The sequence below is a fragment of the Sinocyclocheilus rhinocerous genome, unplaced genomic scaffold (assembly GCF_001515625.1).
Source record: "Sinocyclocheilus rhinocerous isolate Xijiao unplaced genomic scaffold, SAMN03320098_v1.1 scaffold909, whole genome shotgun sequence".
In the NCBI taxonomy this organism is placed as follows: Eukaryota; Metazoa; Chordata; class Actinopteri; order Cypriniformes; family Cyprinidae; genus Sinocyclocheilus; species Sinocyclocheilus rhinocerous.
Window position 1 is genome coordinate 319010 of NW_015666359.1, and position 26053 is coordinate 345062.

The 26053-nt window shown below is 38.6% G+C and overlaps 3 protein-coding genes across 6 annotated transcripts in view; 2 read left to right on the forward strand and 1 right to left on the reverse strand.

Annotated features, from left to right (window-relative positions):
* Positions 1 to 2303, reverse strand: part of elavl2 (ELAV like neuron-specific RNA binding protein 2) — a 34285-nt gene extending 31982 nt beyond the window's left edge. Inside the window, exon 1 of one of the 4 annotated variants that reach the window (XM_016543524.1) lies at positions 2071 to 2303. The gene's annotated coding sequence lies outside the window, so the exon portion shown is untranslated. The remainder of the gene's footprint in view (positions 1 to 2070) is intronic. The other 3 variants (XM_016543523.1, XM_016543522.1, XM_016543525.1) reach the window with 3 other exon arrangements.
* LOC107732234 (REST corepressor 3) lies at positions 2292 to 10516 on the forward strand. Its single transcript, XM_016543513.1, has 11 exons — positions 2292 to 2355; positions 4563 to 4640; positions 4749 to 4801; positions 4883 to 5044; positions 5832 to 5956; positions 6049 to 6127; positions 6700 to 6918; positions 8248 to 8325; positions 8419 to 8476; positions 8561 to 8802; positions 9927 to 10516. Exons 1-11 carry the CDS (start codon positions 2292 to 2294, stop codon positions 10275 to 10277), a joined length of 1509 nt encoding a protein of 502 aa, XP_016398999.1. The 3' UTR covers positions 10278 to 10516.
* A 2561-nt stretch (positions 10517 to 13077) lies between these two features.
* LOC107732237 (TNF receptor-associated factor 5-like) lies at positions 13078 to 25449 on the forward strand. Its single transcript, XM_016543517.1, has 11 exons — positions 13078 to 13111; positions 15183 to 15403; positions 15509 to 15566; positions 15649 to 15750; positions 15840 to 16004; positions 16087 to 16164; positions 17949 to 18023; positions 18181 to 18273; positions 18409 to 18528; positions 20129 to 20297; positions 24444 to 25449. Exons 2-11 carry the CDS (start codon positions 15192 to 15194, stop codon positions 25007 to 25009), a joined length of 1638 nt encoding a protein of 545 aa, XP_016399003.1. The 5' UTR covers positions 13078 to 13111; positions 15183 to 15191; the 3' UTR covers positions 25010 to 25449.
* Positions 25450 to 26053: the final 604 nt, after the last annotated feature.

The following is a 26053-nucleotide window of genomic DNA, read 5'->3' on the forward strand; positions in this document are numbered from 1 at the left end:
AAAAAAAAAAAAACTTCAAACTGCCTTGTTTTATTGTGTAGCCAATTGCGCTGTGAAAATGTCCCCACTGCAAAACATTTACACTGATTTAACCAGATAGATCCTTCCTAAGCCCAAATCCATTTTCTCATCTTGAAGCATTAAGGCTACGTCCACACGAAGCCAGAGCTTTCCCTATCCGATCTTTTTTTCCCCCTCGTCTCAAGAAATATCTGCGTCCACACGAAACCGACACAAAACGATGTAGTATACATGCCAGACCAGTATGTGGCGCTTTAATTCTGCCACAGAGATGCACTAAAACAGAGAAGACTTGGACTATGCGCATAAACCTTGCGCGCGGTATACAAACGAACATGGAACAATACATTTATTAATCTGTGTCAATGTTAGTTAATAAAAAGACAATCATTCAGTGTTTGTTCATGTTTTTGTTGCTGTTACGTGACGTAGCGGTGTCTGACTAGGGGCGAGACGTGGGCTGATGACGTCATCGTTTCAGAAAATATACGGATTCGCTGTCCACACGAAAACGCAAGGGCAGCGTTTTCAGATTTATCCACTCTGGGACCCGGTTTCAAAAAATATCGGTTTCACTATCCCAAAACGCCGGATCCGTGTGGACGAAACACCTATACGATACAAAATGTATGCGTATACAGCTAAACGCGTCTCCGTGTGGACGGGGCCTTAAACACGTTTCAGAAACAGAAAGTAGCTGCTTTGTTTCCGGGGTAACGGCTGCATTTTTGCTGTTTAGCACCATCTGCTGACAGAGAGTGAATGTGTGCTTTCATTCAGAGCGTCTCACGCCATGAGCTTCTCATCCGTGCTTGTTTACATGAGAGCGCATGCGTCTGTGACGCAGCATACAGCGGTGTTGTGCATTGTGACCAGCTGATGGGAAAAGTATTCTTAAAATGCATTCAAAATTCGGAACAATTTGTAATTAATTAATCTCTGTATTCATTTCATTTATTTATATAGCACAAATAAACACAACAGGAGTTGACCACAGTGCTTTACAGAATATAAAACTAAGATACAGATAAAGAAAGAAAGCCTTAGATGTTTCCCTAATCAAACACACCTGATTCAACTCATCAGCAGAGGCTCCTGTCCTGAAACAGGCCGGTCAGATAAGGGTGTCTGGGTCCTCACATTTAAAGCACAAAACCTATATCACATAGCCTAGAACATAAAGGGCTTATTTCCTCCAGTGTGCACTAAAACACACAAATGCTGCACCTCCAGAACTGCTGAGGAGAACATGCAGCTCATGAACACCTCTGAATGCAACAGATATCACACAACTCTAACTCACGCAAGCATTCAGAGCAGAATTAAACAGAACAAGTGAGCTTAAGTTGTCTTCCAGTCTATGCAGAGATCATTTAAACTAATTTGACATTAATACACACACTGACCTTCATAACAAAAAGCCATACCGACCAAACTCAGGTAATCAGAAGGTGATATTCCTTGACATTGTGAATGATTATTTGAGCAAACACACACAAAGGCATGTGGACGGTGACCAACGCACAAAAAAAATAAAAATAAAAAACCGGCTAGTCTGCAAACTATTCGCGGCCTGCGAGGTCAGAGGTCACTGGCGAATCAGCTCAACAAGGGCAGACGCTCATTTAAGTGCAAACTCTGAACTCAAGTAAACGCCAACTAAACTCTATTGTAAGCAAATAAAACTTACAAGAAAAAAAAAACTGTCAGGTGAACAGAAGCATACACATGTACACACAACTAACTTCAGACTAGTGTACGTCGGAAACTGGACAAACCGGATGATTTTACGACGTTATTAACTGAAATAGTTCGCAAACAATTCGCTTTCCACAGAAACAGCGCGCTCACTCGGTAACCTGAAGTGTAGAAATATAATAATGGCACTGTAAACATTATAAACACGAAGTTAACTGCCGGAACATTAATTACTACAAGTTCTTACAAAGTGACACAAGTGTAAAACGCGCTCGGTAAACGCCCAAACAAACACGGCATATCTGAGAACCGCTTAATACAGGAACGAGTGAAATAAAGCGTCTTTCTTACCTTAATTCGGTTTATAAATTAGCGGCGTGTGCTGATGCGCGCGCTCACGCGTTAAGGGGGGCGATGGCGGGAAACGGAGCCTCTAAGTAACCTGGCGCGTGATTGAGCCAATCACGGAGCTGCGTGGCGAGTCTGCCGCTCGCGATCGAACAGTGAGCGGTCGGTAGCACGCGAGGGAGCGGGACCGTTGAGGAGCCGCAGGTGCTGCGGATCAAGGTGTGATGAGCGCGTGCTGCACACTGCGTACTGCTGAGAGTAGCTACTGTGTGACTGCATACTACACCAGTCAGTCTCGCGCCGTTTCTCACGAGGATGCTTCTTCATTCACGTTGTTATCAGGGTAGGACATTAACCGGGCTTGGGGCAAAAATGAACAAAAATGCCCCCCAAATTCAAGATAAGGAAACCAAAAATGCCCTTGAAAAATTAAGCTAGATCTGTTACAGTTACGATTAAAGTGAAATAAATTAAAAAATGTCAGGACTGAGAGATTGCGGCAATTACATTTAAAATAGATTTGCTCACGTTGCATCAGGTTTCTTTTTAGGCCTTGTTTGCAGCGTTTAAGTTTATAACCAATCACACAGATTTCTGTTGAGTTTATGAATGCAGTGACCAATCAGAGGCGGAGAACGCACGGAGTTAACATTCTCTTCTATTCTGAAACTAACTTTCTGTTCTGCTTTGTTTTAAAGTGAATGTTCTGTTCTGTTCTGAAGTTAACATTCATCTCTATTCTGTTAGCGATTAACATTCATCCCTCTTCTATTCTGAAATGAATATTCTATTGTTTTTTTATTCTGTATATGTTCTGTTCTGTTCTGTTCTGTTCTGAAGGTAACTGCTCTGTTATTAAATTAACATTCATCTCTGTTCTTTTCTGATAATAACATTCTCTTCTATTCTGAAACTAACATTTTGTTCTTTACCATTCTGTCCTGTTCTATTTAGAAATGAATGTTCTGTTTTTTAAAGTGAAATCAAACATGTCAGGACTGAGAGATTGCGTCAATTGCATTTAAAATAGATTTGCTCACGTTGCATCAGGTTTCTTTTTAAGGCCTTGTTTGCAGCGTTTAAGTTTATAACCAATCACACAGATTTCTGTTGAGTTTATGAATGCAGTGACCAATCAGAGGCGCTCTGATTCGTGATGCGGAGAACGCACGGAGTTAACATTCTCTTCTATTCTGAAACTAACTTTCTGTTCTGCTTTGTTTTAAAGTGAATGTTCTGTTCTGTTCTGAAGTTAACATTCATCTCTATTCTGTTAGCGATTAACATTCATCCCTCTTCTATTCTGAAATGAATATTCTATTGTTTTTTTATTCTGTATATGTTCTGTTCTGTTCTGTTCTGTTCTGAAGGTAACTGCTCTGTTATTAAATTAACATTCATCTCTGTTCTTTTCTGATAATAACATTCTCTTCTATTCTGAAACTAACATTTTGTTCTTTACCATTCTGTCCTGTTCTATTTAGAAATGAATGTTCTGTTTTATTCCGGAGCTAACATTCTTTTCTGTTCTATTTAAAATATAACAAAATGTTCTGTGCTTCTGATATTAACATTTCTCTCTCTTCTATTCTGAAATAAACATTCTATTCTGTTTTGTTCTGAAGTAATTTTCCTGTTATGCTCTTAAGTTATCATTCTGTTATGTTCTGAATTTAACATTCTGTTCTTAAGTTAACATTCTATTCTGTTCTGAATTTAAAGGGGTCATATGATGTTGCTAAAAAGAACATTATTTTGTGTATTTAATCTTTTATGCATTTAGCAGACGCTTTTATCCAAAGCGACTTAAAGTGCACTCAGGCTATACATTTTTTACCATTATGTGTGTTCCCTGGGAATCGGACCCACAACCTTTTGCGCTGCTAACACAATGCTCTACCACTGAGCCACAGGAACACATTTGGTGTAATAAAATGGGTTTATGCGGTTTAAGTTTCAAAAAACACATTATTTTCCACATACTGTACATTATTGTTTCTCCTCTATGCCCCGCCTTTTTGAAACGCGTCGATTTTTACAAAGCTCATCGGTCTGAAAAGCGAGGTGTGCTGTGATAGCCACTCATCAGCTAATATAACCCAGTAACTTTGACATATGATTAAATATGAGTCACAGTTTAATCTTGATTTTTGCTCGTTTATAAATCAGCTATTAAACAGGCGAAACGTTTAATAACGTGTAAAATTTCCTAAGGCGATAAAATAGCAGTTTTGTGTGCTATTCAGGACTGAAGTGAAAATGCCTTTAAATGACTATTTAACTTGTGAATTTTGCGAATGAGACACAAAATTGTGACCGGAATGTGATTTAACCCTCCAATAACTGCAACACTAAATAATTTTTTTAATTAATACTGGTAATACTAAAATTTTAACTCCTATCAAATTAACAGTGAAATCTTAAAAGTCTGTTAATAACATTACAAGTTTTTTGTACATGTTTAATGCATACCTTTTTGTATTGTAATTTTGTAGGCTCCACAAAATACAGCGATAAAGACAACGGTGGCATGTTGGTTTGGTCTCCATATCACACAATACTTGACTCTAAATGTAAGTGTTTGCAACTTGTTTTTTTTTGGGGCATTTCATTTTTCATTGTGACAACATCATGCATTATTGTGTACGTGTGTGTGTGTGTGTGTGTGTGTTTTCTTTCAGTGGATGAGTACATTGCAATTGCAAAAGAAAAGCATGGCTACAATGTTGAGCAGGTGAGTTACGAGCACACAGTCCTCAAAGCTGTCGTTGTTGTCCATGTTAATTAATGTATGGATGTCCTCTGTGCTCCACAGGCTCTCGGCATGCTCTTCTGGCATAAACACAACATCGAGAAGTCCCTTGCTGATCTGCCAAACTTCACCCCCTTCCCTGATGAGTGGACGGTGGAGGACAAGGTGTTGTTTGAACAAGCGTTCAGCTTTCATGGGAAGAGCTTCCATCGGATCCAGCAGATGGTGAGTCGTCACTGCTAGTGCTACTGAGCTAACAGTGACATGTGTCTAGGTCACATTTAATCCCAGAAAGAGAAATGAGAAATAATACTTTATGGCAATGCATTGTGAAAATTTACCAACAATTTCGCATAACCATAATCGTTACATCCCTATGTAGAAATCACTCTAATATGCTGATGTGCAAAAGATTTTTCTTTCAAATAAATGCTGTGCTTTTGAACATTACTCTTTTGCAGTTTCTCCTTTCTATTCATTGAAGAATCCTAAAAAACTGCATCATGGTTTCCACAAAGGTATTAAGCTACAAAAGCTGTTTTACACAATAAGATATTGCATTATACTGTGCAACACATTAATAACGGAGCACCAATAATAATTTATGACTGAGCAGCAAATCAGCATATTAGAATGATTTCTGAAGGATCATGTGACACTGAAGACTGGAGGAATGATGCTGAAAATTCAGCTTTGATCACAGGAATAAATTACAGTTTTCAAATATTTAACTACGAAACAGTTATTTAAATTGTTATATTTAACAGTATTAACTTACAGTTTTTACTGCGTTTTTGAATAAATGATTGCAGCCCTGATTTCTTTCAAAAGCATTTTATTGCTAGAAAAAAAATTTGCCTTTTTTTTTTATTAATGTGGTTTTATTTTGGTATAAATCTATTTTTGTGAGATGTACCCTGTTGGAGTCACTGATACTTCACAACCATCATTAATTGCAATTTTATATTTTATACCCTACACTCTAATTCTTGAATTTGATAATTGATTGTAGTTGCCGGACAAATCCATATCCAGTCTTGTGAAGTACTACTATTCGTGGAAAAAAACGCGATCCCGGACGAGTCTGATGGACCGACAAGCGCGAAAGCTGGCAAACCGGAGTAATCAAGATGAAAGGTCACTTATCCATTTGACCTTTGAGCTCATTTATGAGTTGATTCAAGTTTTTAGTGTTTCTGGTCTTTTTACTTTTGCTTTTGACATAATAGTGAGGAAGAGATGGAAGAAGCCAACCCCATTGAGGCCAACGACAGTGACTATGACCCTACAAAAGAGGCGAAGAAGGAGGTAATGTGATTTTGTAATAAATACATATCTCAAATATTCAGAAGTATGTTAAAGGAGACAAATGCTCCTTTTTGCAATATGTAATAAAAGTCTCTGGTGTCCCCAGAATGTGTCTGTGAAGTTTCAGCTCAGAATACTCCACAGATCATTTATTATATCATTTTGAAAATGCCTATTTTGAGTGGAAGCAGAAACACGCGTTTTTTCCAACTTTCACCATGGCATTAGAGCTGCTACACCGTTGTCGCTTGCTAAAACACAATGACGGCGCTGTGGGTGTTTTACATTTACAGATTAAGGGGCGGTAATATTATAATGAGATCCCTTTGCCACGTCACCAAAGGAGCGAAATCAGACGCGCTCGTTTTCTTAGGCTTTCAGAAAAAGGCTTCCCAAAACAAAGTTACTGGGTTAATCTTTTTCACGTTTCCTTGGTTGGTAGATGCACCGGGGACTTGATTATAGCACTTAAAACCTGGAAAAGTCAGATTTTCATGATATGTCACCTTTAAAGGTGTCTATTGATTCTTTTTTCAGCGTCTCGATGCAGTGATTTGTTTTTCCCCTGACAGAGTCATGCAGAGCCTCAGATGCTGAGCTCCAAAATTGCACTGGGACGGAGAGAGCACCAGACCCTGCAGCACCGTCACCACAGCCAGCGGTCCAAGTGCCGCCCTCCCAAAGGCATGTACCTCACACAGGAGGACGTGGTGGCCGTCTCCTGCAGCTCCAGCGCCGCAAGCTCTGTCCTGCGGCAGCTCGACATGGAGCTGGTGTCCCTGAAACGACAGGTACGGCCAGGAATCTCCAAGAGGTTAAAAAATACAAATCTTGGGGATAATAAATTATCCTTTTGGAATTAATGTCAGTCTAAGCCTTTGAAGATAATTTTTTAATGTTCTTAATTAGGGATGCTCATTTTAACCGGTTTACTGTTAACCGCATAACATCACGGCGGGACGGTGATAATGTTTAAAGGCACAGATTATTTAAATTGAGCAATGTGTTGTTTTCCATATGTTTGACTGACTGTATTTTATTATGATAATGAACAGGCTGCATTGTCAAGTAAGCAATGCTTAACTGTGTGAGAGCGTGCGGCGCCGGCGCAATCTCTTGAATTTTTTCTTTCTAACAGTGGAAGCAACTACTCCTAGCCATACAGATAATCGAAACTGTAAAAGGTTTGCTTTTATCTGTGTGCATTACCAATAAAAACAAATCTTTGTGCTTTTGTAAAATAAGGAAAAATAGGATGCCGCTTTCTGCCGTCTTGGTTTCCTTTCGTGCAGCACAAAAATAAACCGAAACTGTGCATACTAGCCTGCTGTGTGTTTTTTTTTCTTTCATTTTGTATATTTATTAAGTAAAAATATCTTGTGTAGGCCTATTTATTCATTATATATAGCCTAGGTTTATTATGTTTTTTTCTGCTGGCAGAAGCGCTGCAGGTGCGTGATGTGGTGTGACTAAGGCCCAATCCCAATTCTTCCCCTTAGCCCTTCCCCTACCCCTCCGTTTCGCACGTTCACGTGAAGGGGTAGGGGTGTCTCGATTCTCTTTTGGTTGGAGGGGTAGGGGTAGGGGAAGGGTTAGAAAGCCCTTCAAACAAAGTTTTTTCGGGACCACACTTCAAACGAAGGGGTATGAATTATCTCAGCGTAAACCGGCTTCAGCGGCAACATGGCTGCCGGAGCGAACAAAAAGACACATAAATGTAAGCATTTTTGGCATTAATAAAGATTTTAACGAAAAGTAATCATTTGTTTTATGTTACATTCAATCGTGAGCTCATATTTACAGTCATGTTGCTCAAAGAAATGCTCTGTTTCAAGGGACACGGGGAAGGGGTATAAAATAGAATTGGGATTGGGCCTAATCATGTTCTGTTGTTTGCTGCTTTTTGCGCATGTAAGATTAATCCCTGAAAAACAAATTTTGGTATGTTTAACGGGTCATAGACACTTATCCTGTCTAATTTAATTCAATTCTGAATTAAAATAATCTTAACGGTTAGTAATCGGTTAACAAGCGCCAGTTGTCGGTTAGGAGAAATAACCGAAATGAGCATCCCTATTCTTAACGTTCTTTCTTCCTCACAAGTTTACCTGGTTTTCTAGGTTCAGAATGCCAAGCAGTTAAACAGCGGACTTAAACAGAAGATTGAAGATGGAATTGATGAACTCAGACTGCCTGAGGTGACTCATTTCTGCTTGCACTTGTTCTCATATGCGCTTTAATCTGAATTGTTTGCATATCGTCATTTTGCTAAATGTCATGTTTTGTTCCAGTGCACCCAAAAAATTAATGCCCGCTGGACAACAGATGAGCAGCTTTTGGCAGTACAAGGTAAGTAAATGGTTAATGGCATCAGCTTTGTACCTGTTATTATACCAAATTTCACTCACAACATCTTTTGCCTCATTTAACTAGGGGTACGAAAATATGGGAAGGACTTCCAGGCTATTGCTGATGTGATTGGGAATAAAACGGTGGGGCAGGTGAAGAATTTCTTTGTGAACTATCGGCGTCGCTTTAACTTGGACGAGGTGCTTCAGGAATGGGAGGCGGAGCAGGGAACGCACACTCCCAACGGAGACGGTGCCAGCTCTGGTGAGGATGGAAAGAACAGCAACATCTCCTCAGGAAAGAGCACAGATGAAGAAGAGGAAGAGGTAAGGGTTAAAACTGTGAAGCCTCTCATATAAATCCGTCTCTGTAGTTTAATTTTATACTGTGAAACAGCGACCGGGGCCAGTGCTGCCACCTTGTGGAACAACTGTTTAGTGCAAAACTATTTCAATGTGCGTGTGCGACCTTGCGCGTACAAAGTACTCGGGTTACAAAAATCGGGTGGTGCGTGTGCAGTACATGCGTACTTTCCTGATGACGAAATTCGCATCACGTGCACTGTACGCATTCGCTAGTGTAACAACTGAAGTCAACTTTGGGCTAGTGTTGTCAAATACCAGTTGATGATGAAATTTTAAAAAAAGTCATACATACAATGATAAAAATATCAGTTGTCACTCTAGATCTCCCAATAATGCCTTAGTAAGATTATACTTAATGCTTAGTTTTATGATCGAAGCTGTGTAGTTTTTATTGTGGGGGACAAAACATATAATGCAATGCAATACAATGACGATGAGACATGTACAAATGGATGTTTCTCAAAAGCCTGTTGTATCATATTTAATGCCTTTCAACATGATTTCTCTGGAAAAATGTATGGATAATCAAGTAAACCTAAGTGGCTTCAGTCCAGCGAGTTCATCTTGAATAGTATTAATGTAAAAGCTTTTCTTTTGTGCTTACCTAATGTGAAATGTTTAATGAAGACACGTGGACAATATCCTAAGTGTGGACGTTTTTGCAGTTATACTAACTATTTTGTAAAAAAGTATAAGGTCTTTTAGTACATGGTGAAAGTACGGTATTTCCTAAAAAACTATCAGTCGAGTCACCTTAATCTGTATTGTTTAAAAGCGCTATATAAATAGTGTCAAAGCAGCTTTACAGTATCAAATAGGAAAATAGTGTGTCAATAATGCATCGTCCATCTCAGTTCAGTTTAAATAGTATCTGTGCAATCGACGATATCGCTGGAAATGAAGTGTCCCCAACTAAGCAAGCCAGAGGAACCAAAACTCCATCGGTGACAGAATGGAGAAAAAACCTTCAGTCAGAGAATCTCTTCCCTTCCACCACAGTTGTTTGGCTAAACTCTTCTTTAAACGCCTAGCTTTGCCTCTCATAAAATAGTAAAAAGTTGTCTTCACCTTTCTTTCTTAATCAGGGTCAGGTGACCCCAGCCTCGGGTCCGTCTCCTGTAGCCACATCAGCGTCTCTAACAGCAGCCAGCAGCTCCAGCTCTCTCAACCAGCCTCCACCTCTTCTGCGCCCATCTCTTCCTGCCACTCCAGCGCTACACCGCCAGCCTCCGCCTCTGCAGCAGCAAGCCCGCTTCCTTCAGCCCCGTCCTGCCCTGAACCAGCCTCCGCCGCTCATCCGGCCCTCCAACCCCCTCCCTCCTCGCCTCAACCCCCGCCCCACAGCCCCTGCTCCCTGCATGGCTTCAGCCGCGCCGGGCCAGCAGCCGCCCTCTCTGGTGGGCATCCAGTCCGATGCCCCCTCCTCTCTACACTGATGTGTTTCATATTTGTGACATTGCTGATGAAGGTAATTAGTTAGCACTTGTGAATACTAGGAAAAGAATGATCGTTTTAAACTGTGTATATATTAGTTACGTAACTTTATATTTATTTGAACTGATTTTTTATTTTATTTTTTATTTTGTAATCATGTTGTAACATTGTACTTTAAAGCGATTGATTGTTCACCCAGAAATGAAAATCACCCCATGATTTACTCACCCTCAAGCCATCCTAGGTGTATATGACTGTCTTCTTTCAGATGAGTACAATCGGAGTTATATTTAAAGAATGTCCTGGCTCTTCCAGGTTTTATAATGGCAGTTGAATGGCTGTTGAGATTTTGAAACCCAATAAAGTGCATCCATCCATCATAAAAAGAGCTTCACGCGGCTCCGTCAGGTTAATAAAGGTCTTCTGAAGCGAATCGATGCATTTGTGTAAGAAAAAAAACAACAACCAAGTTTTGTTTACAGGAAAGGAAAACTCCTCTTGGTTTATCTCGAAATCCTCTTGACATTTTTCTTTACGAAACCTCGTTTTGTGCTTGTAATTCATGACTGGTGTTTTGTTTTGCTCTCTCCTCTGCGCTTCCGCGTTCGTCACTTCTCTCTCGTGAACGTGCGTACGACAGTTAAGGTTACGGTTTATGAAGTTTTAAATATTTTTTTCTTACACAAATGCATCGATTCGCTTCAGAAGACCTTTATTAACCTGACGGAGCCGCGTGAAGCTATTTTTATGATGGATGGATGCACTTTATTGGGCTTCAAAATCTCGACACCCATTCACTGCCATTATAAAACTTGGAAGAAGCAGGACATTTTTTTTATATAACTCTTATTGTATTCGTCTAGGATGCCCTGAGGGTGATTACATCACCGGGTAATTTTCATTCTCGGGTGAACTATCGCTTTAAGTCTTTAAAATATTGTGTTCTATCTCAGCACTTTTTCTTGTTGTTCCTTAGTATCTATGATGTAACGGCAGACCTCTTTAAAAGGGTTTTGCTTGTTATTTTGTTGTTCATCTGTGTCTGTGGTTGATTACTGTGTTGTGTCGTTTTATGTGTTTCATATTTTAATATTTGGTGCTACAGACTGGCAGAAAATCACCTGTCCAAATTCTCTTGCCATCAAAGTGCTCTTAACAAGAAAATATAATCTCATACTTAATTGCTAATGAAAATCATAGAAAATTCCTACTGTCATACCCTTTTTTTGGGGGGGGTCATGGATACCGAAAAACAACTTCAGTCCCTTTTGAGTATAAAACACTTATTTTCAACCTCATCTGTTAATTAGAATTTAACCGGGTTTGTTTATAAACCTGTTTGACTTGCAGAAAAGTGTAAACACTTTCCAACCAGACATTAAGCTGTTGACCTGAGCAGTTTCATTAGGTGTGCTGTTTAATCAGAATATGCATGTAGCGTTACTCTTCTTCAGTTAATCAGATCATGCTTACAATGCACATCGTTTTCCAATTTAGGTCTATGTTCTGGTTAAACCTTTATTCTGAAAGATGTTTACATAATCCACAGCTCTGAATATTACTGTATACATGAGATGAGCATTATCGGAATAAACTAATGTACATTCTTTCCCCTTTATTCTCTTCTGGAAATAATGGTGAATGCCTTGCCCTTTGTTTTAGTAATTTAAGCAACTAATTTTTCATTGATGTTATTAATATTACTCAAGAACGTAAATTTATATCATGAGATGACATTTCTTCTTTGTAGAACATTAATTTAATTAAATTAAAGTAGTTTTGCTCCAAGATTTTTTTTATTTTATTTTCATGAATCGATTGACTTCTCACAGCTGTATAATCCAGAATTACTTTTGTTTGGATGTGCAGATATTAAGTTACAGTGTTTTTAAGGTCTTTGCAAGGCCTACACGGTCTCATTCGTATCTTTAGAAACTGAAATGTTAGTCTGGTTATGGTAGTCTGCTCGACAATTACATAACCAGAATATGACCGATCATATATTTGATTAATGCTGGAATATTCCTGTGCATGCAGACAGTCACTGTGTAAACACCTTTCACTTGTGTACAAACTTAACCATGATTTATCTAGTTTTCTTGCTAGTTCCTTTGAAGTCTTAACTAGAGTTTTATGTGTGTGTGCTCCTTGCACTTACAAAATAATTTTAATGCTTATTTCAGCAGAAAAAAAGTGCTGTTTCTACTGTATGCAGATTGGCTGCGTATTGAAAAGTGCTGAATGTCTCAAACAATACACAACAATTTTTGACGATATTAAGTTATTTTTTATGCAAGCTACTTGCATTTTTTTAAAGAACAGGTTGTAGGCAGCTCAGAGTGTGGTGGCATTACATGTAAAATAATGAAAAGTCTCTTCTCCAAATTTGTGCCTAAAGCATGTTCATATGTGAAGTGTCATATGGAAACATTAAAACACGTTTGAACACAGACTCTAATTTCATTTTCATTTCATTTAGCATTTCTACACACTGGAGTGTTTGTTCCTATTTTAGTTGCAAGATGCATTCAAGTGTATCTCAATATTTAAAGTAGTTTCTCTTACTCGTTTACAGAAACTTCCTGCAGTGCACTTTCCGTTCAAGAAATTACTAAACCTACTGTAGCCAAGGCTTCCTTTATGAATATTCATTAGCTCGTTGCGTTGTAACTGTTCTGTGACGTTCCCTCATTAATATTCATGAGCCAAGGCCTTCGCCATAGTAGGATTGGTCATTCCGAGACGCATCGCTGTCAAATATTATATATCAGGATTCACTTGCATCCACTGAACCTCACATTACTCAAAATGAGCTATTAACACCATCAGCCCTCAGGTAAGTAAACCCCTGCATTTTGAAATAAATACTGCGATTTATATAGCTGATAGTGTAAAGCGAAAGTAAATGTTTTCAATGTGGACTAGATGGTTAAGTGAGCTGCTGGCTGTGTTTATAAAGGGGTGTAATAGTAAGCTGCTTGAGTTGAGTTTAGATACACAGTGCCATGTTGTTGCACTGGGGATTCCCCATACGCTTGCAATCTCTCTCACAGGAACAGCCAGCAGTGTGCTTTAAAAACTGCATCAGTAACAAAAGTAGATTAAAAAACTGCATCAGTAACAAAAGTAGATTAATGCGTCGATTCTGTTACTATAATTTGGTCATCATCGTTTTTTAACTATGCGGTGATAAATTAAAGTCCCCTTTATTATCACATTATTCTATTTTGCTGTGTATGAGGGTAAGGAAGATGTTAAATGTCAACTGTACTAACATTTAATCACGGAATGGATATTTATTCACATTTCTACACCTTGTAGGGCTTTGTAGTTTTACCAAACTGAAAGTCAAATTGAACTGTATCTGTCAGCCTTGTAACCAGTGTTGGGAGTAACGCATTACAAAAGTAATAATATTACAGTAGTATATTACTTTTTGCTGTAACGCAGTAATATAACGCATTAACCCCTCATAACTATGTTCCAAGTTAACATACAGGTTATTGAAGTGAATTCATTTTAGATCGCATAGAGCATTTATTAACTGAACATAGGATTTATTTGATCTAAAAGTAAAAGGAAGTCTTCCTATAAAAAAAAGGTTTACCTGACTTTTGGAAATAATGCCCAGATGCTTCAACCTTGTAATTATTTTAAATTATTTTTATAATTGTATTGCTTGCATAATGGTTACTTGCTTAATTGCTTACAAGAAAATGAACAGGATGGAAATACAAATATTTTTATACTTTTTTTTTGTTTGTTTGTAATTTTATCAGACGGTGAAATGGTTGATAATGACAAAACCACAAAAAAAAAAAGGATACAAAAAAAATGTAAGATTATAAAAATCATCAAAAATGACTGCTGTAGGAGCTCAATAGGAAAAGGAACTGGCTTTAGTTCATGTGATGTTATAAAAGACTACCAGGATGGAGCTTAATATTGAGAACAAGGAAGGAGACGCTAAATTGATTACCAATTAAAACAATTTTCCTGAGAAAACATGTTTGGTTTGAAACATTTTGAATAAGGAAACAATGAAGAAACACTTGGAATGAATTTTTTTTTCAATTCATTTCAGACGTTTTATAAAAGCTGCCATTCAAACTATTCAAAATTCACTCCATCTTAATTTAATTTAAACTTTTAAATGAACAATTATTATAATATAATATTAATTTAATATTATATTAAATATTACTATAAGCATAATTTTTGAATAAAACTGAAACTGTGTTTGTGTATTTTGTTAACTTTCTGATACTCAGTTAGTTGTATTATAACTTAATACAATATTTGAAATTGTGAATGCAAGTAAATATGCATTAAAATATGTGACCAAGGACCACAAAACCAGTCAAAAAATGTATGCGTCATCTGAAAGCTGAATAAATAAGCTTTCCATTGATGTATGGTTTGTTAGGATAGGACAATATTTGTCTGAGATACAACTATTTGAAAATCTGGAATCTGAGGGTGCAAAAAAATCTAAATATTGAGAAAATCATCTTTAAAGTTGTCCAAATATCAAATATTAAGTTTTGATATATTTACGGTAGGAAATTTACAAATTATCTTCATGGAACATGATCTTTACTTAATATCCTAATGATTTTTGGCATAAAAGAAAAATCTATAATTTTGACCCATACAGTGTATTGTTGGCTATTGCTACTTATGACTGCTTTTGTGCTCCAGGGTCACATATGTTGAACTTGGAGCACAGCACAACAAGAATTATATAAATGCTTAATAGTTCTTTGTAATATTTGTTCCAGGTGTTATTAGAGGATTTGGATAAGTAGATCAACTTCAGTGATGCTAAAAACAAAAGAGGAGCATGAAACAGAATTGCATTTGTCAATGCAGTTTACATATCTGTCGCTGTGTCACTGTGATTTCAGCAGGTTTCCATGGCCGCAGAGGAGAACGAGTGCGTGTCCCGGCAGGACTCTGAGCTCATGAGGGCATGGGAGCTGGAAGCCATTCTGACCAATCGCACGCTGCGCTTCGTGTTGCGCTTAGAGCAGCAGTTCGTTTGCCCGTCCTGCGGCGGGATCGTCCTGAACCCTCACCAGACGGGCTGCGGGCACATCTTCTGCGCTCGGTGCGTGAGGGCTTACCTGTAAGAAAAACTCATTCGCCGAAGTTGTTGCATATCAGCAAAGATAAACAGTGCATAACATGCATCTAAAATGATTTGGCACTGTGTAAACCTTCCTCTTTTCAGTGAAAACGGGGGAAGTTCGAAATGTCCCTTAGACAACATTCCTATAAAACCAGAAGAGGTGAGAATATTAACATTTTAAATGCCTATTATATTTCATATATGCATTATATTTCACTGAATAGCAGTTCCAATGCTTGCAGATTTTTCAAGACAACTGCTGTAAACGGGAACTGCTTAACTTGGAGATCTACTGCACCAACGCCCCAGACTGCACACAGAGGGTTACCCTATGCGACCTTCAGGTAAAAGGCAAAACGTGACCTAATATGCTGGAAATTGCGTGTCTGTGTTCATCATCTGAGAGTAACAATACAATCCCTCTCTTTCTCAGGATCATCTAAAAGCATGCCAATATGAGCGAATTGGATGTTCAAATGTAGGGTGCAATGACACTGTGTTACGTAAAAACCTACTGGACCATCAGAGGAACGTCTGCTCCTTCCGACAGGAGTCCTGCCATCACTGCAGACAGCCGTTCCCCGCGTCTCAGCTGCTGGTCAGAACGCTTCCCTCTCTCAATACTGCATGCAGTCATCTGAGGTGTGCTTGTTTCTAATCTTGCCTCTGAACTATGACAGGTCCATCAGAAGACTTCATGCCTGGACATGGAAATCCCGTGTCCCAACAAGTGTCTTCAGATGATCAAAAGACACAAGGTGTGGCACAGTCAGATACTTTACTCTGCTTTTAGAAAGTTGTATTCTAATGAATATGCATCTAGTGCACATTGTCCTGCCTTGCTGCAAATTGCTCTCTCTAGATTAATATGGAGCACCTAAGGAGACACGAAGATGGAAGAATTATGAGATGGGAAATTCTACTTTAAAGGAGACATATTATGCCCCTTTTTACAATATGTAATATAAGTCTCCGGTGTCCCCAAAATGCGTCTGTGACATTTCAGCTCAAAATACTCCACAGATCATTTATTATATAATTTTGAAAATGCCCATTTTGAGTGGAAGCAGAAACACGCTGTTTTTCGGGCCTGTGTCTTTAAATGCAAATGAGCTGCTGCTCCCCGCCCCCTTTTCCAGAATAGAGCTGCGCCTTTACAGCTCGTATCTGCTAAAACATCTGTTTTGGTTCTATTATCATGTTTATCGCGCTGAAATCATGCGTTTTAAACCACATCTACGGTTTTCTGAGCGCACACATCCGAAGCACACGGACAGAAAGCGGCTGTCACAGCATGTGAGTGCTAAACTAAGTTCTCATTCACACACAAGTTTACGTTAAAAACACACGAGTTACAAAAACAGAGGGTTATGTCTGTGAAGGTAAACAGCTGGGAAATAAATTGCATGTTTATTTTAGAGCTGTGTGGCAGCAGCAATATACTTTAAATAAATCAATAAATCCCCTGCTCGTCTCCCCTGAGGCTGGGACTCTAAACAGTGTTCTGTGCTCGTCTGTGCAGTCAAACACAGAACAGTTCGCATGTTTTGCTCAAACTTTCGCCATGGCATTAGAGCTAGTACACCGTTGTCGCTTGCGAAATCAAAATGACGGCGCCTTGAGTGTAAATTTACAGATTAAGGGGTGGTAATATTATAATGAGATCCCTTTGCCACGTCACCAAGGGAGAGAAATCAGACGCGCTCGTTTTCTCAGACGCTTGCAGAAAAAGGCTTACCAAAACAAAGTTACTGGGTTAATCTTTTTCACGTTTCCTTGGTTGGTAGATGCACCAGGGACCTGATTATAGCACTTAAAACCTGGAAAAGTCAGATTTTCATGATATGTCACCTTTAATGCTTTCACATTTACTCAGAATCAGTGTTGTGTTCCGATAAGAAACGTTGCATTCTTTTGCAAAACATTTATGCTCCCTCGCAGAAGTATTGTGTTTGGTTTCCTTAAGATACAGTACTTTGCATTCCCCACAGAAACGTTGTGTTCACTTGCACATGCAAAATATTGTTGCGAGCAAACACAAAATTTCTCTGGGAAACGCAAAAGTTTTCAGAGAGAACACAGGAGGCATTTAAATAGATTTTTCTTCTTTCAAGTAAACACAAAGTTTTTTGGGAAACAGTAGTTTTGCGAGAAAATGCAACGTTTTGCAGGTGAGCCCAGGAGAATTGAATTATAATATTTTTTTCACCCATTTTAAAGCTATGGGAGCCCTTAAGTGGTCATTGAAAAATTGTGTTTTAAAGTGTTTGCTTGCAAAAACTAATGCATTCCTCCAAAAAATTTTGCATTTTGCTTGCAGAAGCACTAAAATACCATTTTCCTCCCACCTCATATTCATATTATCTCCATCACTTTCAAAGTTTGGAAACAACGCAAATGATTTGTGAGCGAATGAAATGTTCGGGTAAACGTTTTGCGAGCATTTCCCTCCCATCTCATATTTTTCCATCAACATGCCCGCTCCATTAGGGGCTCCATGAATAGTCAGGTATTTTAATTTGCTTGTCGATCCTCGTTGCAGCTGCAAGCTCATGCTGACGAGTGTCTCGAAGTGGAGACTGACTGCATCTATAATAACTACGGCTGCACATTCAGAGTAAGGAAACGTTATAATCTAACACTAAAGCAAGTGAAAGTGTCTTTTTATTAATGCTGTCCTGTTCAATGTGAATGCAGTTCAATAAATGTTTCCGTTTGTCTGGAGCTGTGACACGTTTTCAGATCTTAGCCTTTGAACTCTGTCTTTCTTCCAGGCTAAAAGAGGGAAAGTGCGAGTTCATGAAAACACAGAGTTCAGTTCCCATGTTCGGCTTGTTCTGGAAAGCAACACCAAACTTGAGAAACAGGTATGAAACAAGCTGTGTAAATGTCAGTGTAAAATCATGGTTCATAAAACAATGTTATAAGTACATCCCATTAAGTGCTATGCTAACTATTGCTTAAATACAAATGTTGTAACATACAAATGGTTCTGGTTGTAGGTGGAGCAGCTGCAGCAGGATATGTTAGTCCAGCAGGGGGCGCTGAAGGACAAAAGTCTCGTGGTCAGTAATCTGGACCGGGACATCACCCTGTGTGACAGCACTCTTACTACCTTACAGGTAAAGAAACCCTGTGTTAAATACAAACAAAACAAAAAAACAACGTCTTCTCAAATTCTCATAATCCCTCACAATACCAAGTTCAGGGAACAGTCGACTTGTTTCTGAATCTATAGCAGCAACAATTTTCACTCTAATGTAAATTATTTTTGTTATTCAGAGAATCCTCACCATTCATTAGGTTGACTTGAGAAAGCCAACCTACTGATCTGCTACTTAAGCTTTTTATTATTATTCTTCTTAGACTAAATTTCTGAACGCTCCTCCTTCTAGAGCTTTCAAGCTAGAACCACCAAACTCAGCCCAGCTCTTCAGACTGATCTGACCGGGTGTGCAATATCTTTTCTAACTGATCGGACTTACGGTTTTCATAAAAATGAAGATTAAAAATCATAAAAATCCCATAGACTTACATTGACGGAATGTTCAAATGAGCCAAGACTATTCAAACTCCAACTTGTCAAAATTCAAATGTAAACAAACTGAAGCCCATTACACTCAATCAAGCTTCCCTTCTATGTACTATTTCTAATCCATTCAAACTCATTCAAGCTATCTATCTATCTATCTATCTATCCTAGCGACAAGTTAATCATGCTAGAAACATACTAGCAACATGCTATTAACATGCTAATCATGCTAGAAACATGCTAACGGCATGCTAGTAACTTGCTAATCATGCTAGCAACATGTTAGTCACTTGCTAGTCAAGCTAATAACATGCTAGTCACTTGCTAATCATGCTAGCAACACGCTAGTAACATGCTAATCATGCCAGCAATATGCTAGTAACTGGCTAATCATGTTAAAAACATGCTAATCATGCTAGAAACATGTTATCAACATCTATCTAATCTACCTAAATTTTCAAACTTTTTTTTACAACTGCTTTAAACTTTCAGGCTAGGCTTTCTCAAGCCAACCTAAAGTTTGTCTTGATGAACTTTTTTATCTAGTTGTACAATAATGTGTTATTGCAATTATTTATGTGGTCATTATAGAGTCATAGCGTATATAAAAACTGGAATACTGCATAAAACATTTGCGAATAAAGCGCTATTTTCATCTCATGTGTTCAAGAGATCAAAAACGTCACTTCCTGGGAAACTGGTACAAAATATAAATAATAAAATGTAAGTTTCTGCAACCGGGGAAGTCACCGTAGCTCTTTTTCCTACATAATAAATTACTTGCGAAACACAATAACAAACAATGTTGCATTTGGATGCCTGATATTTGTGAATGCAATCGTGTGAGACCGTTCTTCAAGGAATCATTTTGATGACAGACTTTGGCTCAAGCAATGATTAAAACAACATTTAAGATGGTGTGCACAGAGATTGGTCCACTAGTTAGTCTGGTTATCCAATCAAATGATCTGTCCAGGCAGTGCCACAAGGTTTTTTTTTTTTTTTTTTCAAAATCGTAGATTGTGTGATGTCTTCTTATTGGGTGAAAAAAAATGATCTGCCTCAATTGAGTGCATATTTATGCATTTTTATTTATCTCTTTGCCAAATACATGGATATGCAGAGTTCTTGTTATACAACAGTTTGTATGTACATCAGAGTTGGCTGTATGCTCTGTGTTTGTGTGGCAGAGGTCTGTGGAGGAGCAGCGAGTGCGGATCTGCAGCGTTCAGCGTGAACTGAGGGATCTGCGGGGCGTTCTGGGCTCTGAACTGAGCGAAGAGCTCCCGAGCCTTCGGGCACCGCTGGACTCCCTCAGACAGCAGGTGGCCGTCACAGAAAGCCTCAGGGAACACCTGGGTAAGTCAAGTCTGATGCAAAGAAAACATATTTCCTAATATATGAATGATCTACATATTAAATGACATAACGGTATATTAGAAACTATACAGAATAATACATTGTGTAAATATATTACAATATATTGAATAATACATAAGGAATTGCCGCTTTCATATATTGAAAAATATGTGACAATATATTTACTTATAAAATCACAATATTTCTGTCATGACAACTCTCGGAGGGATTGGCATGGTAATGTACATGACAATGTTAATGTATTTGGTCTTGGCAAAATAGATCTGCTACGCTGCTGCAAGTACCAAAACTTGCTACTGCCAATACATCCGCACATGCTGCTGTGAGCATGTAAGAAATACTGCTGCTGCACATATAACATACCAGAATTTTTTCTCTGGTGCTGTTTTGCAGGGTTAGTAAATTCACCACTTAATTTTGGGTTAAAATATGTTGTTGTAACTTGCTTATGCACACATATATGGAAATATAAATTTCTTATATTTAATAATCATTTATGATATACACGTTTCATATTTTAAAATATAGCTAGCTTACAATAGCTTAAGAACACCTGCTCATAACAAAGCACTTAGTGAACAGACTATCACTGTGTTGAAAATTGCACAGCCATTACTTTTTAAATGAAGTAACATAATTTACTACGATTTGGCTAATCGTCTTCCTCACCACAGGCTCTACTCTTCTGCACAGTGGTAACCCCACAAACTTACACATACCAGAAACCCTTTTACATTTTAAAATAATACAACATTAAACACTACAAGATCTCCCCCTATATTAATATTGAGCAAAAACACATGACATAACACTTCATTTTAACATTTTGATTTGCCCAGACATAAATGTATTTAAGTAGATTTTGAGGCGCATTACCTTCAAAAAAAAAAAAAATCCACTGCGTCCTCAGCAGCTCAGATGTTGGGAGAAAATGAAGACTCTTATCTTCAGTCTTACATCCAAACACAGAACATGGGGATTGCTTACGAGACATTGTTGACGTTACAGTTGCTCGAGAGCGGAGAAAATGAAGGACAGCATTCAACTCTCTGAGGCCGGAAACTATGGCAATGCAGGGCTGTCAGTCAAAGGCGTGGGCGGGGCCTAAGCAATGTGATGTCATATTGCTTAGAGAATCAAAACGGCAGGACTAGTGAGACTGATTTGGTTTAATGGGAATTAAAAAATAAGGAGAGGGTGGATTTTTATCATTGTAGGGTGTGTAGGGTTGTGTTCACACACTGCCAACACACATTTATGTCCAAACACCATGTAAAAGTGGATTTTGCATAATAGGTGCCCTTTAAGTCAAGCTGGTCCTGAGCAGGAGCTAACCAGCTTAGGACCAGCACATGACCAGCTTAAAGGGGTCATATGATGTTGCTAAAAAGAACATTATTTTGTGTATTTGGTGTAATGCAATGTGTTTATGCAGTTTAAGGTTCAAAAAGCACATTATTTTCCACATACTGTACATTATTGTTTCTCCTCTATGCCCCGCCTTTCTGAAACGCATCGATTTTTCAAAGCTTATCGGTCTGAAAAGCGAGGTGACGGAAATGTTACGGCCCTCACCATATTGTGATGCCGTTTCCCGGCACGACGAGACAAAACCAATAAAACCCATTACAAACGAGGCATTTGTTGCATCCAGTGGGGACATAATTACTGATTATAATGACTTATACTGTGTTTTTACGTGTTGCGTTGCATCGCGCCGCGTAAACATAAAACCATGTCTGCATTTGTGATCGCATAGTGACGTAGATATGTGGGGGCGTGTTAGAATGAGCCGTTTTAGGTAGGTGTGGCTGACTCTTAACTTTTATAAAGAATATCTCTTTGGATTTGAGACTTTAGTCTTTGCAACTTTACAGATCTTCTTTATGCACCAAGAGCTTGTAACACTCCAAAGAGAAAGGAACAATTGAAATCGCATCATATGACCCCTTTAAACCAACTCAAACCAGCTACTATGCTTCAAAACATACCTAACCAACATACGCTGTTCAACAGGGTAGTCTTTTGGTAGAGCGACAGTTTGAAGAGACTTACCTTGCTAAACAAATTAGGTAGACTTTCAGCGTTTTTTGTTACCTATTTGAATAACACATGGTTTTACTGGCCAAAACATTTGAAGGATAATGTTGCCCATCGAGAATTGATGTTTGTTGTCTTCGCAGTAATGCAAGAACTGGGCCCAACTGAGCAAGTGTCCAATCTTGCTCCTGGAGGGCCACCTTCCTGCAATGTTTAGCTTTTTATTATTTTAAAACCACAAAGATAAGAAATGCACTCTTTCATTAGATAAAATATCCCACCTTTAATAGTTGAGTATATTTACAGTACAGACCTTGTCAGAGGGCAAATAAATAAATAAAATAATTGTTCATTAATCATAATCGAGGTAAAATGTTCAATTAATTGAGATTTTGATTTTACGTCATATCGTCCAGCCCTATGCTGACATTGTTTAATCCAGGGGTGTCCAAAAATCCTGATCCTGAAGGGCCAACAGCCTGCAAAGTTTAACTCCAACCCCAATTAAACACACCTGAGCCAGCTAATCAAGGCGTTACTAGGCATACTCGAAACTTCCAGGCAGGTGTGTTGAGACAAGTTGGAGCTAAACTGCAGGACACTGGCCAGAGATTGTCTTACTACAGGGAGATGAGAGGGTCTGTATTACTTACTATTGGAGAGAGCGTAATGGCTAACTTGGATCACGTGTCCCTTCATAACCAATCACATTACAGCCTTGATGTCATTAAATTTCAGTCAGAGTTGTACGGCACTTAATCGGCGTCTACGGATATCATAGAAATGAATGGGAAATGCCGTAAGCTGTATCCCATCTGTCACAAAAAGTCAGTGACTTCTCTTATAAAACGGCATTTTTTCGGTATAAACTCTAAAAATAGTTCAATCCAAAAGTATTGTTTAGTGTAAAACAGGGGTGGGCAAACTTTTTGACTCCAGGGCCACATCAAGTTTTCCACATTAAGTGAGGGGCCGCATAATATGTTTATGACAAATGAAGCTTCGATTTATTTATTTTTTATTCTAAATTGACACTCACTTACTACTGTACTGTATGTATACATACATGGCAGTTCTATTCTTGTACCATATCTACCTATTTTTTTGTGAGCACTTTATGACACACAGATAAGTTGCATTGGTGTACAAGTCGATTGATGTGTAAGACACATTTTATCATTTCATTCAGAAATAATGTAAAATAAACAACACGTTTACAAACATTAGAAACATGTATATTCCCCACACTCCAAAAAAAAATCCTGTAAATTTAGCAATGTTCAGAATAAAAAAAAAAGAATGAAAATATAAGAAAAAAAACACAAATTATAGTGGCATTCACTATAAACATATATTATAAATGCCCAGCCTACATATTTAAAGCGAAAGTGAAACTAGCAGCGTGGTTGCTGGAAAATGCACAATACAAACTCAAAACAAACTCACTTGCCTTTTCTCATTCGTCACCCATTCTAATGTGCGTCAAGTTGACCTTGATTGCTTTATATAGCCTGTTTCAGATTAAACCTATTTTTTTTTCAGATGAAAAAAAAAAATTATAATCCAGAAAAAAACAGTAGGCTACTATATCCATTTTCATAAAAATGTGTGTGGAAAACAGAATAAGAAAGCATATCTTTGCAAGATAAATGACAAATTCGGGCCGCCACAGGAGTGATAGTGGGCCACAGATGGCCCGCGGGCCGTAGTTTGGACACCCCTGGTGTAAAACATGCTGAAGATTAGCCGATAGGCTGTCGATTCATTAAATGTTGAGCTGTTTCCTCTAAAAAGCTGTTTATTCAGTGTAGTGAAGCCTCTCCTCTATTAACATCCATTAAAAAAAACAAAACGCCTATGGTCTCCTTTCCGTTAGCTGTTACGCTTTTTTGGCTAATGGTTGCAGGCTTGCCTTCTAGTGGCCCTCCAAGACCGAGTTTTGACAACCCTGGCTTAGTGTGTCGTGGCCTATACATAAGATGAGTGAATTATAGAGTTTGTTTCTGGTCTCACACAGAGCAATACCATCCAGATGTTCTCTGTGGAAACAGTAACAGTAGAACTGTGTGTGTTTGTGTCCTTCAGGTGCGTTAGAGCAGACGTGTCAGCGTCATACCCGCTTGTTAGACATCCACGTGGAGCAGCTGCAGTTTAACGAGCAGCGTTTCCACCAGCTGGAATCCACTTCCTACGACGGGAAGCTCATCTGGAAAGTGCGCGACTACTGGCACCGGAAAGAGGCCGGCACCCTACTCAACTCGACCCCCCTCTACACCAGCCGTAGCGGCTACAAGCTCAGTGTGCGGGCTTACCTCGGCGGGGAGAATTCAGGGAGAGGCACTCACCTGTCGCTCTACATCACGATAATGCGCGGAGACTTCGACTCGCTCTTACCATGGCCATTCAGACAGAACATAACGTTAACACTGCTGGATCAAAGTGGCTCGAGGAACCACCAGAGCAATACTTTCACCCCCGATACCAACAGCGATAGCTTTCATCGGCCAACATCTGATTCTAATGTGGCCACGGGTTTCCCGAGATTCATATCCCACGGCGATCTGGAGGCCCCTCGAAATGCCGTTTATGTGAGAGACGACACGCTGTTCATCAAAGTAAAGGTGGACACAACTGGATTAGAGGACTTGTAGCCTATGAGAAAAACGAATTGTCACAAAAGAGTGTCCAGGATTCACTGGAGGGTCATTTAATACCCGCTTGAAGACATTTGTTGTAGTAGCACTGGTTATTATGTTTACATGCACAGATTTTCATCAATCTGAATCAGTTCAAACCAGCTGAATGTATTGCTCTTATGTGCCATATTTATGAAATTTAAGTTTGGATGTGAATGAACAAAATTCTGCACATGAGAACATCATCGGTCCTAAAACATAACCTTTTATGATACTGATTATTTCTAGCCAAGATCCATGTCTGCTTAATGGTCTTTGTCTTGTCGGAGTGAGTGGTGCAGATCAAAGCACACTTGCCTGCAACATGTTGGCTCATAAAGACCTGGGTCATGTTTTAATGCTTTTTTTAATCTATCCCCATCTCTCTCTGCACTGCTTTCTAGTCAATAAAGGAAATAATTTCAAATAGTGTGTCTTGACGCCTGATCGATGCTATTCTCAGTGTTTGTTGAGGAAAAAGGACAGTGGTTAGTGTGTTTTTCTGAAGCTCAGTGGTCAAAGCTGTAAGAGCCCACCCCAACAACTGGCTCTGATATTTTTAAACTTTACAGAAGTTGTTTTCATGTTAAAGTTATTTCAATGGGCCATAGCTAGCTATCTCTGTGGTTTACCCAGTGTGTAACTGCCATATTCAGAGTCAGGGAAAGTTACTTTTAAAAGTAATGCGTTATAATATTGCTTTACCCCGTAAAAAGTAACTAATTGTGTTACTTAGTTACTTTTTATGGAAAGTAATAAATTACGTTACTTTTACCTTACTTCGGCTTGGCTGGACTTGCTTAATAAAAACCCCAAAAGTTATATTTTTTGCAACTGTGAAGGCACTTTTACACCAAAAAGTGAAATTAAGTAGCTTGCGTTACTTATTTGAAAAATTGTCGCTCGGGTATTTCGTTGTAAATTTAAAAGTAATGTGATACTTTTACTAGTTACTTGAAAAAAAATCTGATCTGATTACGTAACTTCTGTTACTTGTAATGCTTTACTCCCAACACTGGC